The 16,289-nt window shown below is 42.1% G+C and overlaps 1 protein-coding gene across 1 annotated transcript in view; it reads right to left on the bottom strand.

Annotated features, from left to right (window-relative positions):
* The window catches only part of ttyh2 (tweety family member 2), a 106,460-nt gene that overhangs the window by 35,868 nt on the left and 54,303 nt on the right, over nucleotides 1-16,289 (bottom strand). Inside the window, exon 4 of the mRNA XM_038990656.1 lies at nucleotides 3,479-3,699. Within this exon, the coding sequence (XP_038846584.1) occupies nucleotides 3,479-3,699 (221 nt within the window). The remainder of the gene's footprint in view (nucleotides 1-3,478; nucleotides 3,700-16,289) is intronic.

Raw genomic sequence — 16,289 nt, 5'->3', positions numbered from 1 at the left:
CTTTTGCACACCAGTAACTCTATTTGCACATGATCATCTGATGATTTATCACCCCAGTGTTAATCTGCTAAATTGTAATTATTCGCTCCTATGGCCTATTTATTGCCTACCTCCTCATGCCTTTTGCACACATTGTATATAGATTCTCTTTTTTTTCCCCTACTATGTTATTGACTTGTTTATTGTTTACTCCATGTGTAACTCTGTGTTGTTGTCTGTTCACACTGCTATGCTTTATCTTGGCCAGGTCGCAGTTGCAAATGAGAACTTGTTCTCAACTAGCCTACCTGGTTAAATAAAGGTGAAATAAAAAATAAAAATAGTGCCAACTGTAAAGTTTGGTGGAGGAGGAATAATGGGGCTGTTTTTCATGGTTCGGGCAAAGCCCTTTGGTTCCAGTGAAGGGAAATCTTAACGTTACAGCATACAATGACATTCTAGATGATTCTGTACTTCCAACTTTGTGGCAGCAGTTTGGGGAAGGCCCTTTCCTGTTTCAGCATGACAATGACTGGCCTACACAGAGCCCTGACCTCAACTCCATCGAACACCTTTGGGATGAATAGGAACGCCAACTGTGAGCCAGGCCTAATTACCCAACATCCATGCCCGACCTCACTAATGCTCGTGGCTGAATGGAAGCAAGTCCCAGCAACAATGCTCCAACATCTATTGGAAAGCCTTCCCAGGAGAGTGGAGGCCATTATAGCAGCAACGGGGGGACCAACTCAATATTAATGCCCATGATATTGGAATGAGATGTTCGACGAACAGGTTTCCATATACTTTTGGTCATGTAGTGTATCTTACTGAATGAGAGGTAGCCATTCATTACAATACCTCTCTCACACACACACTGCCCTCACACTGCCCTCACACTGCCCTCACACTGCCCTCACACTGCCCTCACACTGCGCATGTGTTGTTACACATCATTAAATATATTGAGGCAAAAATTACCGACAGCCGCTTACAATTGAATGAAAATTAAATAGATTTCAATATTATTGAATGATATAGACTTATCTAGGCTATACTGTAGGCTGTTTATGCAGTCATCTCGGTTTTCAATTAAAGTATATTTTTATCCTTAGCTTGTTTGTAACAATTGCAAATACATTCCTAGTCACATTCGTTCTGAAGTTATCAGCGGTCACAGCAAGATAGATAAACATCTTGATTTTGTGTTTAGTGGAGATCTTCTGTCTATAAAGTCACACCGGAGGGCAAAAAAGCATTAACGTCAGACTTAGCTGTTCTACGAGTGGCCTGAGGCGTTAAGTAATGACAATTTTCAAGTGTAACTTTAGTAGCGATGGCTTTGGGAAACAGCTAGGAGATTTAACGATGCTCCTGCAAAGGTTCTAACGATGAACTTAGCCTGCAGATGCTTTTGGGAAACCAGGCCCTGGTCTATATGCGGTCTGGTCTGGTCATCTTTACATGTAGTACTCTATGTATGTGGTTTGGTCTGGTTATCTATACCTGTAGTACTCTATGTATGTGGTCTGGTCTGGTTATCTATACCTGTAGTACTCCACGTATGTGGTCTGGTCTGGTTATCTATACCTGTAGTACTCTATGTATGTGGTCTGGTCTGGTTATCTATACATGTAGTACTCTACGTATGTGGTCTGGTCTGGTTATCTATACATGTAGTACTCTACGTATGTGGTCTGGTTATCTTTACATGTAGTACTCTACGTATGTGGTCTGGTTATCTATACATGTAGTACTCTACGTATGTGGTCTGGTCTGGTTATCTATACATGAAGTACTCTACGTATGTGGTCTGGTCTGGTTATCTATACATGTAGTACTCTACGTATGTGGTCTGGTCTGGTTATCTATACCTGTAGTACTCTATGTATGTGGTCTGGTCTGGTTATCTATACATGAAGTACTCTACGTATGTGGTCTGGTCTGGTTATCTATACCTGTAGTACTCTACGTATGTGGTCTGGTTATCTATACATGAAGTACTCTACGTATGTGGTCTGGTTATCTATACATGTAGTACTCTACGTATGTGGTCTGGTCTGGTTATCTATACATGTAGTACTCTACGTATGTGGTCTGGTCTGGTTATCTATACCTGTAGTACTCTACGTATGTGGTCTGGTCTGGTTATCTATACCTGTAGTACTCTACGTATGTGGTCTGGTCTGGTTATCTATACCTGTAGTACTCTACGTATGTGGTCTGGTCTGGTTATCTATACATGTAGTACTCTACGTATGTGGTCTGGTTATCTATACATGAAGTACTCTACGTATGTGGTCTGGTCTGGTTATCTATACATGAAGTACTCTACGTATGTGGTCTGGTCTGGTTATCTATACATGAAGTACTCTACGTATGTGGTCTGGTCTGGTTATCTATACCTGTAGTACTCTATGTATGTGGTCTGGTCTGGTTATCTATACATGTAGTACTCTACGTATGTGGTCTGGTTATCTTTACATGTAGTACTCTACGTATGTGGTCTGGTTATCTATACATGTAGTACTCTACGTATGTGGTCTGGTCTGGTTATCTATACATGTAGTACTCTACGTATGTGGTCTGGTCTGGTTATCTATACCTGTAGTACTCTATGTATGTGGTCTGGTCTGGTTATCTATACATGTAGTACTCTATGTATGTGGTCTGGTCTGGTTATCTATACATGTAGTACTCTATGTATGTGGTCTGGTCTGGTTATCTATACATGAAGTACTCTACGTATGTGGTCTGGTCTGGTTATCTATACATGTAGTACTCTACGTATGTGGTCTGGTCTGGTTATCTATACCTGTAGTACTCTATGTATGTGGTCTGGTCTGGTTATCTATACATGAAGTACTCTACGTATGTGGTCTGGTCTGGTTATCTATACCTGTAGTACTCTACGTATGTGGTCTGGTTATCTATACATGAAGTACTCTACGTATGTGGTCTGGTTATCTATACATGTAGTACTCTACGTATGTGGTCTGGGCTGGTTATCTATACATGTAGTACTCTATGTATGTGGTCTGGGCTGGTTATCTATACCTGTAGTACTCTATGTATGTGGTCTGGGCTGGTTATCTATACATGTAGTACTCTACGTATGTGGTCTGGTTATCTATACCTGTAGTACTCTATGTATGTGGTCTGGGCTGGTTATCTATACATGTAGTACTCTACGTATGTGGTCTGGTCTGGTTATCTATACCTGTAGTACTCTACGTATGTGGTCTGGTTATCTATACATGAAGTACTCTACGTATGTGGTCTGGTTATCTATACATGTAGTACTCTACGTATGTGGTCTGGTCTGGTTATCTATACATGTAGTACTCTACGTATGTGGTCTGGTCTGGTTATCTATACCTGTAGTACTCTACGTATGTGGTCTGGTCTGGTTATCTTTACATGTAGTACTCTACGTATGTGGTCTGGTTATCTATACATGTAGTACTCTACGTATGTGGTCTGGTCTGGTTATCTATACCTGTAGTACTCTATGTATGTGATCTGGTCTGCGATAGCGGCCAAATCTACTTTAGTCATGTCCCAGTCAGGCAGGCCCAACAGCTGTTTGATGACGTTGTCAGCCATCTGCTGCATGAAGTGCAGGGTCTGTACGTAGTCTCCCCGCGTGGCGAAGATCTCATCCAACCTCGCCAGGTGCTGCTTCAGACCACTCTCCATGCTACCCATGGTGCCCGTCACCTGGAGGAGGAGGAGGAGAGATGGAGAGGAGGAAAGGGGGAGAGGAGAAGAAGGGGATAGGCGAAGAGGGGGAGAGGAGAAGAGAAAAGGGGGAGAGGAGAAGAGGGGGAGAGGAGGAAGAGAGGAGAGGAAAGGGGGAGAGGAGAAGAGGGGGAGAGGAGGAAGAGAGGCAGAGGAAAGGGAGAGAGGAGGAAGAGAGGGAGAGGAAAGGGGGAGAGGAGAAGAGGGGGAGAGGAAGAGAGGTGTCAGTACACACAGAATACTCAGTTCATTTACATATGATTAGCAAGAGTTAAGTTCTGTCCCAAATGACACCCTATTCTCTATTTAGTGCACTACTTTTGACCAGGACCCATAGGGGATTTATGTGAATATTACAGGGCAGGCTTGACAATGAAGTTCTCAGTTCTAGAGGTCTAATACACTATGGAAGTGACACAGCATTTTCCAGGAAGTAGCCTTGTAGTTTTGTAACTTTTATAGGATTTTTGAATGGCCTTCAATGGGCAAAAACACAGCACAATCATGCGTAATCATACTGCTGCAAATGAGGTCTAGCAACCAGGGCAGCACCCTCCTTGAAACACACATAAACAACCAAGAGAATTATAAACTTCCTGCTACTCACATTTTTCTGTAACACTTTTATTTACACCAAATTGGCCAAACACACATAAGATTAAAGGGGTACCAAGACTGCATCCAAAATGGCACCCTATTTCCTATATAGACCACTATTTCTGACTATTTATGTAAAGTAGCGCACATCTGGTGCCAGTTGGGACACAGCCCAAATGTGGAGCATGATTACACTACCACTTCACTCCCCACTTAATTACAACATGCTTCCAGGGTTGTTGACTGGGAAAGGCTTTGAGACAGCGACATCCTGGTATTTGATCATTAAAAAGGGCAATAAATGCTTCCATTCAGCCCTAGGTACTTGGCATTCAGTGGGAGTACCGACCACTCATATTGCTTGTGTTTGTGGAGGAGGGGACAGCGCTGTCGTTTGGTTCTGGGGGACTGCCGGGTGGAAGTAATGAGGTAGTTTGGTATTCACTGTGTGTGGAGTCCTCACTCACTACTGCCTTTGGCTATGGGGGGTAGAGAGAAAGAACGAGAGGAATTAAGAAATTAAGGGAATTAAGATTGAGAGAGAGACAGAAAGGGAGAGAGAGACAGAAATAAATAGTGTGTGAGAGTAAAAGAAGGAAAGAAAGTAAGAGATGGATAAAAGGAGGGAAAGATAGAAAGGAAAGAAAGAAAGAAAGTGAGAGAAAGAGAGAAAAAAGAAAGCGAAGAGTACCCACGGGAAGAAGATAAAGCTGGTCAGAAGGTTGGTTCAGGGAGTTAAGGTGACATTGGCAGATACATTATGCTACACTGATTAGGACAGTACCATGAGGCCTACTGTACACTGATCAGGACAGTACCATGATACCTACTGTACACTGATCAGGACAGTACCATGAGGCCTACTGTACACTGATCAGGACAGTACCATGAGGCCTACTGTACACTGATTAGGACAGTACCATGAGGCCTACTGTACACTGATTAGGACAGTACCATGAGGCCTACTGTACACTGATTATGACAGTACCATGAGGCCTACTGTACACTGATCAGGACAGTACCATGAGGCCTACTGTACACTGATCAGGACAGTACCATGAGACCTACTGTACACTGATCAGGACAGTACCATGAGGCCTACTGTACACTGATCAGGACAGTACCATGAGGCCTACTGTACACTGATCAGGACAGTACCATGAGACCTACTGTACACTGATTAGGACAGTACCATGAGACCTACTGTACACCGATCAGGACAGTACCATGAGACCTACTGTACACCGATCAGGACAGTACCATGAGACCTACTGTACACCGATTAGGACAGTACCATGAGACCTACTGTACACTGATTAGGACAGTACCATGAGGCCTACTGTACACTGATTAGGACAGTACCATGAGGCCTACTGTACACGGACCAGGACAGTACCATGAGGCCTACTGTACACGGATTAGGACAGTACCATGAGGCCTACTGTACACTGATCAGGACAGTACCATGAGGCCTACTGTACACTGATCAGGACAGTACCATGAGGCGTACTGTACACTGATCAGGACAGTACCATGAGGCCTACTGTACACTGATTAGGACAGTACCATGTGGCCTACTGTACACTGATTAGGACAGTACCATGTGGCCTACTGTACACTGATTAGGACAGTACCATGTGGCCTACTGTACACTGATTAGGACAGTACCATGTGGAGCATCACTTTAGCCACTGTACTATGGCGGTATTATTATATTTCAGCTTGAGATCTAGTTTGAGATACAAGATGCATAATTCTTCTTTTCCTGTGTCATGACGGTGCCCTGTTGGCAAGGTTTATGACCCCCCCCATAAATACCTGTCCCCATTTTTCTCTCCACTCTACAGAATGGACTCTTGGGAAGCCCTTTTGTTAACACAGAGAGAGTATTGTAACATCAAAAGGTTGGGGAAGAACAATCTTTAGGTAATCCAACCAGTTGGAAGTATCCGTTGGTACTTAAAGAATATGATGTCAGATCAGTTGTCATCTGAGACATTATTACTGATGATAAGACGACAAACTGTATCTTGGAAAGTCTACACATTCTAGTTATCAGATTCATATATAATTGTTGTGCAATTTAAATGTTTAAATATGAAACTATTTGTGAAAAGTTTAAATGTAATTTTAGCTTCTAAATGAGAGAATTGTTTTCATAAGTGAACTATGCTCACTCAGTGGCCCTGCCCAAGTGAACAGGCATTTGTTGTGAAATATGAAGCAGGCCCTTCTCTCCCCCACTACAAAAGGCCATTGACAAAAGTCAACCTCTTGTGTTCTCGATGACGTGAGGACTGCTGTTCATATGTTTAAAAGGGCTAATATCAACTACAGAACTAAGCCAACCTCAGCGTGAGCTCTGGATGCGAATGGTTGAATGACTACAACCTAACGAAATAAACATTGTGTTCCCGATGACATGAGGTTAAGGGGGCGAATTTCAATGTGGAGGTGATGATCGCCACGCTGGAAGGATGAATGTGACTATACCAGCCAGAGTATAGCATGAGCTTATAGTATGGCAACTTGATATGAACTTTGAACTCTTATTCACTAAAGAAGTGATACATCCTAGACATCGAGTTAGCAGCAGCAGCTGTAAACTTGGGCTAGGAAAGGACGGACAATCTCTTTAGAAAGACAGGGTACACAAAGTATTCGTTCAACCACACGACGATGGTACTACAACGTATCCGTTCTACCACAATACCTATTCCTCAAAGGACAAGGGAGATCTCTGCTGGGCAACCCAGAGTAAATATTTATTGCATTTTCCTTTTCCAAATGGGCAGTTATTTAAAATGCATAAGATTCTGTATTTCCGATAGCCTAGCTTTATAAGGTCTGATAGAGACCCGATCCTTTTGTTCCTCATTCTTCCCGTGCTTTCATTCAAACCCAACTCCCTTTCTTTGTGTAACCAGCCATCATATCGGTTCCGTCCACAAGGGACGTTTACTTGTATGACATAATTATTAATCAATGTATGATCCATCCTGTGTATATGTAATTCTGTGTGATTATTTAGGTATTTATTAAATAAATAATTAAACAAAATGTTGTATTGATGATTCAACTTGTTAGCCAGGGTTTGTGAAGATGACCAAGAATTTTACGACGTTCAGATGAGACTGAATAAGGTGACGATTGCTAATTGACTGCTATTGATATAAAAGATTACCAGATCTTTAAGAGTTTATTCAGAAGACAACAGCTATATAAACATTTTTCCGTGGTGCTCCGACTTCCTAGTTAATTACATGTACATGATTAGTTTAATCAGGCAATATTATTTTCATTTCATTTTTTTCATTTTAGTCATTTAGCAGACGCTCTTATCCAGAGCGACTTACAGTAGAGCGACTTACAGTAGAGTGCATACATTTTATTACATTTTACATACTGAGACAAGGATATCCCTACCGGCCAAACCCTCCCTAACCCGGACGACGCTATGCCAATTGTGTGTCGCCCCACGGACCTCCCGGTCGCGGCCGGCTGCGACAGAGCCTGGGCGCGAACCCAGCCCAGCCTGGGCGTGAACCCAGAGACTCTGGTGTTGCAGCTAGCACTGCGATGCAGTGCCCTAGACCACTGCACCACCCGGGAGGCCGGGTTATTAATTACAGAGAATTTATTTGATAAAATAGCATGTCATATAACACTTAATCCATAGCAAAGACACGACACCGGGCTCTTACTCAAACTGATTGTCTCAGCTCAATGGTGAGGAGGAGAGGAGGGTTCCTTCAATTACATTTGAATGGATGAGCTCAGAATGGATGAGGTCAGGCGTGAAATGAAACATGGCTCTAAAGTGCTGTAGCCGTTCTGTCTCCCAAAGATAGATTCCTTCTCCGCTGGTTAATTTTGGGTAATAAAATCTTGAAAAACCTCTTCATGAATATATTCCACTTTTTTTTACCAGTTTAATGTGATGGTAACCACAGCTGATGTTTTACACCCCAAAATATATATTATGTCTTGAGAGAAGGGTTAAGAGACATTTTGGTTTGTTGGGTTCGGAGGAAAAGAGAACATGAAAGTGACAGAATATACTGTATGCCATTGAGAAGATGATTGACAGACATAGAAAGGTGGTTAGGAGAGTAATGCACAGAATGGTTGTTTATGATGGATATTGTGGGAAACGATTTGAAAGCATTTGAAGGTCTGAATTCCACAAACAGCCCAGATGGCATAAGACAGTGGTTCCCAAACTTTTTATAGTCCCGTACCCCTTCAAACATTCAACCTCCAGCTGTGCACCAGGGTTAGCGCACTCTCAAATGTTGTTTTTGCCATCATTGTAAGCCTGCCACAGATACATTTATTAAACATAAGAATGAGTATGAGTTTTTGTCACAACCCGGCTAGTGGAAAGTGACAAAGAGCTCTTAAAGGACAAGGGCACAAATAATAATATAAAAATAATCAATAATTTTGCTCTGTATTTAACCATCTTATATATAAAACCTTATTTGTTCATCGAAAATTGTGAATAACTCACCACAGGTTAATGAGAAGTGTGTGCTTGAAAGGATGCACATAACTCTGCAATGTTGGGTTGTATTGGAGAGAGTCTGTCTTAAATAATTTCCCACACACAGTCTGTGCCTGTATTTAGTTTATATGCTAGTGAGGACAGAGAATCCACTCTCACATAGGTACATGGTTGCAAAGGGCATCAGTGTCTAAACAGCGCGATTTTCCAAGGCAGGATACTCTGAGCGCAATCCAGAAATCTGGCAGTGGCTTCTGATTAAATTCAATTTTCACAGAACCGCTTGTTGCAATTTCAATGAGGCTCTCTTGTTCAGATATCGGTAAGTGGACTGGAGGCAGGGCATGAAAGGGATAATGAATCCAGTTGTTTGTCTCATCTGCTTCGGGAAAGTACCTGCGTAATTGCGCACCCAACTCACTCAGGTGCTTCGCGATATCACATTTGACATTGTCCGTAAACTTGAGTTCTTTGCACACAGAAATTCATACAATGATGGAAAGACCTGTGTGTTGTCCTTGTCCATGTTAATGCAAACAGAGAAGAGCTCCACCTTCTTAATCATTGCCTCAATTTTGTCCCGCACATTGAATATAGTTGCGAGAGTCCCTGTAATCCTAGATTCAGATCATTCAGGCGAGAGAAAAAACATCACCCAGACGGTCAGACAAGTGAAAATGATGGTCAGTAAAGAAAACTTTAAGCTTGTCTCTCAATTTTAAAAAACTTGTCAATACTTTGCCCCTTGATAACCAGCACACTTCCCTATGTTGTAAAAGCGTTAGATGGTCGCTGCCCATATCATTGCAGTGCAGAAAATACACAAGAGTTCACAGGCCTTGCTTTAACAAAGTTAACCATTGTCATTGTAGTGTCCAAAACGTCTTTCAAGCTGTCGGGCATTCCCTTGGCAGCAAGAGCCTCTCGGTGGATGCTACAGTGTACCCAAGTGGCATCGGGAGCAATTGCTTGCACGTGTGTTACCCCTTCACTATGTCTCCCTGTTTGCACCATCAGTACAGATACCAACACATCTTGACCACCAAAGTCCAATTGCTGTCACATAGCTGTCCAGTACTTTAAGAATATCCTCTCCTGTTGTCCTGGTTTCCAGTGGTTTGCAGAAGAGGATGTCTTCCTTAATTGACCCCCCCCCCCCATAAACGTAACGGACATATACCAGGAGCTGTGCCAGGCCCGCCACGTCTGTTGAATCATCCAGCTGTAAGGCATATAATTCACTGGCTTGTATGCGAAGCAGTAATTGTTTCAAAACATCTCCTGCCATGTTACTTACGCGTCGAGAAACAGTGTTGTTTGATGAAGACATTGCCTATATAGATTTTTGGCCTTCTCCACCAGCATTGTCCCAGCCATATCCGTGACAGCAGGAAGAATTAAGTCCTCCACAATAGTATGGGGCTTGCCTGTCCGAGCCACTTGGTAGCTCACCATAGAAGAGGCTTCTAGCCCCTTCTTATTAATGGTATCTGTTGCTTTTATACATATCTTACTACTCAAAAGTCGACTTAATTCTCGCTCAAAAAACTCCCGTGGCGTATTTTTCAAAATGCCATGTTTTGTTTCAAAATGTCTGCGCAAGAGTGAAGGTTTCATCGAGTTGTGAGATAGTACTTTTGCAAATTTAACACACTGTGGCTGAGGAAAGGCACTACTCCCAATATAAGTGAACCCCAAATCAATGTAGATCTCATCATACTTGCGCCTCTTCGATGGTCCAACGTCCCTGTCCGTTGTTCGGTGTTTTCCCAGGTAAGCGAATGAGCAGCAGCTACGTTTGGTTACATACGGACCGTTAGTGGAATTCCCACGAGAGAGTAACGGTTAATTTGATTGGATGTTAATTATTTGACATTTTGTTGTTATTTCGCTGAACACTAGATGGTTTCATTTTATTTTTGTCAGTGAAATGAGGCTAGAAAACAACCTCACACAACTGTATAGCCCCATTGGAAAATATAAATGTACGGTTTCAAAAAAAATGTAATTTTTTAATGTGTATCGTGTATCACATTTTTATTTGGCGTACCCCAGTTTGGGAATACCTGGCATAAGACATTGAAAGGGAGTGGAGGAGAGGAAGGAAAGAGAAAGTGGCTTAGCAAAAATAAGCAACCTTTTGCCTGATGCTAGCAGCTTCACTTCACTGAAAACACACTGCAACGCCCATGTCTGAACAGGGAAGTCAGTGTTGCTTATTAGTCCTATTACATCTGTGTTCTTACTCCTCCAAGTCTAACACAACAACTATGCACTTTCATATCCAGACCTTTACCCTAAACTTAACCACTTCATATCACATTACCTTAAGATAACCCTTAACCTTACTGTTAGATCTGCAGATACTGTAGGGTAGAATATCTACTTCTTAGGTCTCTGATGCTTTATAGTACCATCCTGATGTTCGTGTTCTAGACGCAGCACAGCATGGGTAAGGATGCCAAGGCTGTAGCAGCCAGTGGGGATGCCCTCCTGAAATCCCTTGTCTGGGACAGGAGCCAAACCTAGGAGTCTATAGGCCCAGACCCAGGCCCATGTCCAGCTCTCAGTCAACAGCTCTGTCAGTCAGTCACCAGCCATCCCACACAAATCTGCATCCAAAATGGCACCCTATTCCCTACATAGTGCACTACCTTTGAGCAGAGCCCTATGGTGCAGTACTATTTGTGCACTATTTAGGGGCTAGGGTGCCATTTGGGACGCACAGAGACCTCCAACCAGGCAGTTTATCACTGGCTTGTCAACTCCATCCCAAACAAAACCCTTCTTCCTTCCCCTCAACAATTATCAAACATCCTCTCTCCAAGAGCTTGATACTTTGAACATGGTTGCTTACGTTCTAAATAGTTCAAGTAAATCCTTCTTTCACCACACAGAGTCAAATAACTAATCTTTCAACTCTATCGTTTCCAGACAAAGCCTATTACGATGAGAGCGTGTTTGGTTGAGGGAAATATGTTTACAGTTATGTCACTGGTAAGGTCCCAACCAGGGCTAGATAGAACCTTTCTCTCTGACTGACCCACACAGGCAGAGCTCTGATAGCCTGGTCCCACATTTGTTTGTGCTGTCTTTCCAACTCGTATGGTAATTGGCAGGACAACACAAACAGATCTGGGACCAGGCTAGAGCTCTGACTGTTGGATGCCAAAACCTCTCTTCATTCACCATCTCCTTCCTCCAAGACTCAGCAAAGAAGAAAACTATTTATTTATAGAGCGGAGTTCATATGGGATATCAGTTAGAGATTATACAAGCAGTCCAAATTCCCATTATTCCCTTACCGGTTTGAAGAGCAGACTGTTTTTCTGTCTTCTCCTCCTGAAACGAATGTCTTCTAACTGTGTGTCTGATTGTTAATTCAGATTCCCAGTCAGGGTTGTCAGCATGGGGGGCAGAGAGCTACACAACCATATGGTTCAGAACTAATGAACTAACTCAAACAAGCTGGGAAAAGTGATGTGACTGTGGTAAAAAAGCAGCCATTGACTGTAACTATGAAGTCAACTTCCATTGATGGTGACTATTAAGTGTTTCCAAATCTGCCCCTCATACTATCATGGCCACCTAATCATCCCCAGCTTTCAATTGGCTCATTCATCCCCCCTCCTCTCCCATGTAACTATTCCCCAGATCATTGCTGTAAATAAGAATGTTCTCAGTCAACTTACCTGATAAAATAAAAGTTAAAAATAGAAGAAAAAAATAATACATTTCCATCACCTCCTAGTCTAAGATATCTGCTCCACTTCTGAGGAGTGTGGAGTGGCAGAGGAGGAGTGGGCAGAAGCCAAAGCAGCCATTGTTATCAGAAAGAGGACTAACAACGAAGCAGCACATCAGGATACCCGGCCATTGGTCCTCATCAAAGGTCTTTGTTTGCTGGGTTCACGGATGATTGTGGGGACATAAAATCCCCAAAAGTACCCACAAGGATAGTGAAAGAAGGAAAATTCTCCCTCATGGTGACATTTCCCACATCCCCATGAGGATAAAGGCTATTTTGAGGTTAGGTTTAGTGTTACAATTAGGGTTAGGGTTTGAATTAGGGAAAGGGGGTAGTGGTTAGGTTCAGGAGTTAGGGCAAATAGGATTTTGAATGAAAACAGGATAGAAGAACAAAACGTGTGTGTGGGTTGTAGAGTGTGTGTGTGTGTGTGGAGTCTGATTGTGAAGAGACTGTCGTCTGTCTATAAGACACAGTAAGGCCTTTGTACCATCAGAGGACCACAACTATTTAACAGCTCAGATAGGAACTAGGCTATATTGGTTCTACATGCTTTGGGCTCAATCTCCATTAAAAGTGCATCTTAGTCTTGGACTAGGCTTAATCTGTGTCAGGTAAACCGACTGTCTGTTTTCGGGCCCAGCTGTGTAGGTAACAGCTATGACACAGAGAGTAAGCTACAGAAACACTAATCCATTCCATTACCACAGATGGGGAGTTCATTCCTGCTCTTCAACAGCGAACATAGAAGTCATCTGGAGTCTCTACGTCTGTCTCTCTGACGATGATGATGCACTTCCTGCCTCACTGCTTTGGGAAATGACAAGGAGGCAGGATAGTGGGTGATGTGATGGTCATTTCATAATAAGCCAGAGGCTGCATTATCAATCCAGCCTCCAGGAGAGTGTGGCATATTGGTCAGAGACCCACCAGAGAGCAGAAGCTTGGTGGTTCCCATGGCTCAATCTATAATTGGTTGAAGCAGGATTTGATTCCTGCATAGGCTACACTGAACACCTTCCTAATATTGAGTTGCCCCCCCCTGCCCCCCTTTGCCCTCAGAACAGCCTCAATTTGTTGGGGCAAGGACTCTAGAAGGTGTCAAAAGTGTTCCACAGGGATGCTGGCCCATGTTGACTCCAATGCTTCCCACAATTGGGTCAAGTTGGCTGGATGTCCTTTGGATGGTGGACCATCCTTGATAGAAAACTGCTAAGCGTGAAAAACCCAGCAGCATTGCAGTTCTTGACACAAACTGGTGCGCCTGGCACCTACTACTGTCGTGTCCTTGGCATCATTAAAAGTGATGACTGTTATTTTATCAAATCAATTCTCTGTAATTATTATTACGTGATTAAACTAATCATGTAAATGTAATTAACTAGGAAGTCGGGGCACCAAGGAAAATCTTCAGATTATAAAGTTATAATTTTCCAAATATAACTTCAGATATTTTCATATCTGATCAATTAGTCTGATCACTCAATTAACTAATTATTATTTACCTCACGTTAGTCTCATTCCAAACGTCATAAATTGTTGGTTATCTGCACAAACCCAGCCTTTACTATGAATCATCCATACACCAATTGTCTTAATCATTTATTTACTAACTAACTAACTAATCACAGAAATGCACCAACAAACAGTAGATCTGTTACTAACAAATGATAGGGAAGATTCCCTAGTGGGCTAAACTGATATGACGGCTTGGTGGACAAAGGGAAGTGTGTGTGGACAGAGAGAAAGACAAAAGAGATCACTACACACAGTTGATAATTATATTAATTTAAATGCTAATCCTTTGCACATGAACGCTCACTCATTCGGGAATAATTACAATCAATATATATATTTACGCCCAGGTGTGGTCGTGATCTCTGTTGGACTCGTCAGTCCGTCTGCTGGAGAATCAGTTCATCCGCGTCTCTTTCTCGCTTTCTGGTTTTCTGAAGATCAAAGTCTTTCGTGGTTAGAATGGATACTTCAGAGTTCTCATAGAACAGATGTTTCAGCTGTTGTCGGTAATAGCATCCTAGGTTTACATAATTTCTAGCTGCAGACTAGTAATTAGTATCTAAGATTTGCTCTTATTCTGTCGGGATCGATAGTCTCAGAGTTTAACCATTTCCAACCGTGTAGCCAATGCTCCACGTGGTATGGTTAGGAATTCAATAACTATTCGCAATCACAGTTCACGCTGTGAGTTTGCTCAGTCTTGGTACTCAAACCTGTGCCACCTCAGCTGACACCGAGGTATGTGTGGTCTGAAGAGGATTTCCTCAGGAGGGGGTTTTATTCGTAACAATAGATAAGGCGGTTCTATGAAGCCTGATCATGTCTGTGCTCATGGGGGCGGGCCAATGACTTAGTTAACTTCTTGTCAATAGGGGGTGCTGTTAGCACTTTGTAATAATTACGTTCCCAAATTAAACTGCCTCGTACTCAATTCTTGCTCGTACAATATGCATATTATTATTACTATTGGATAGAAAACACTCTAGTTTCTAAAACCGTTTGAATTATATCTGTGAGTGAAACAGAACTGGACTTAGAGCAATTTTCCTATGTGGATGTGAGAATGCAGAATTCTGCAAGCTGCTCTGAGATCTGTTTATAAATCTGCCTGTCTTCTATTGGTTGAGATGCACTGCATACGCCTTCCCCTGGATGTTAGCGAATAGTGAGACTTGAAATGGAGTCTCTACGCAGATCTGAAAGGTTATAAATAGCTTGGCAAGGAAGTGTCTGGTCTTTTCCCTCTTCGCTCTGACGCACGGAGGACCTTGGCATATCGTACTAGAACCTTCGGTTATAGCTCTTAGAAATATCCGGCTGTGTTTTTATTCGATATAGGTGTTAAAGACATCATAATGTTGTTATTTTAAACCGAATTATATCAGTTTATGTCAGTATATTGCGATTTTCGGGTATTTATTTTTGTGGCGTTCTAGGGAGTTGGGTATCTCTGGCTTACATGCTAATGTTTACTGCTAATTGCAACGTTGAAGACGACATTCTACAACCGAGCAACGATTCTTTTGGACAAAGGACACCTTTCCCAAGATTCTGATGGGAGTTCATCAAAAAGTAAGAACTATTTATGCTGTTAATTCGTCGTACAATAAATATGTTATCAGACTGTCATCTGATGAAGTTGTTTCTTGGTTAGTGGCTATTTATATCTTTATTTGGTCGAATTTGTGATAGCTACTGATGCAGTAAAAAAATGGTGGAGTAAAAAAAGTGGTGTCTTTTGCTAACGTGGTTAGCTAATAGATTTACATAGTGTCTTCCCTGTAAAACATTTAAAAAATCAGAAATGATGGCTGGATTCACAAGATGTGTATCTTTCATCTGGTGTCTTGGACTTGTGATTTAATGATATTTGGATGCTAGTATTTACTTGTGACGCTATGCTAGGCTATGCTAGTCAGCTTTTTTACTGATGGGGGTGCTCCCGGATCCGGGTTTGGGAGGAATTAGAGGTTAAACTTTAAAGGGAATACAAATCTCACATTAAAGGTTTAACATCATATTACATAATTTCACAAATAGTTTCATCCTTACTCATTCATTTTATACAATAATTAGATGCAAACTTCATAATTGAGAATTGTACACATTCAGAGATATAGTTGTGTGTTTCCTGTCCTTTCTGAGGTCACCAAATGAAAGTGTCCACGGACCATTCCCACCTTCTCACAAGCGGACATT

Source organism: Salvelinus namaycush, chromosome 4 (genome assembly GCF_016432855.1).
Source record: "Salvelinus namaycush isolate Seneca chromosome 4, SaNama_1.0, whole genome shotgun sequence".
Classification (NCBI taxonomy): domain Eukaryota; kingdom Metazoa; phylum Chordata; class Actinopteri; order Salmoniformes; family Salmonidae; genus Salvelinus; species Salvelinus namaycush.
The sequence above is the reverse complement of the archived record's forward strand: the minus strand, read 5'-3'. Positions and strand labels throughout refer to the sequence as shown.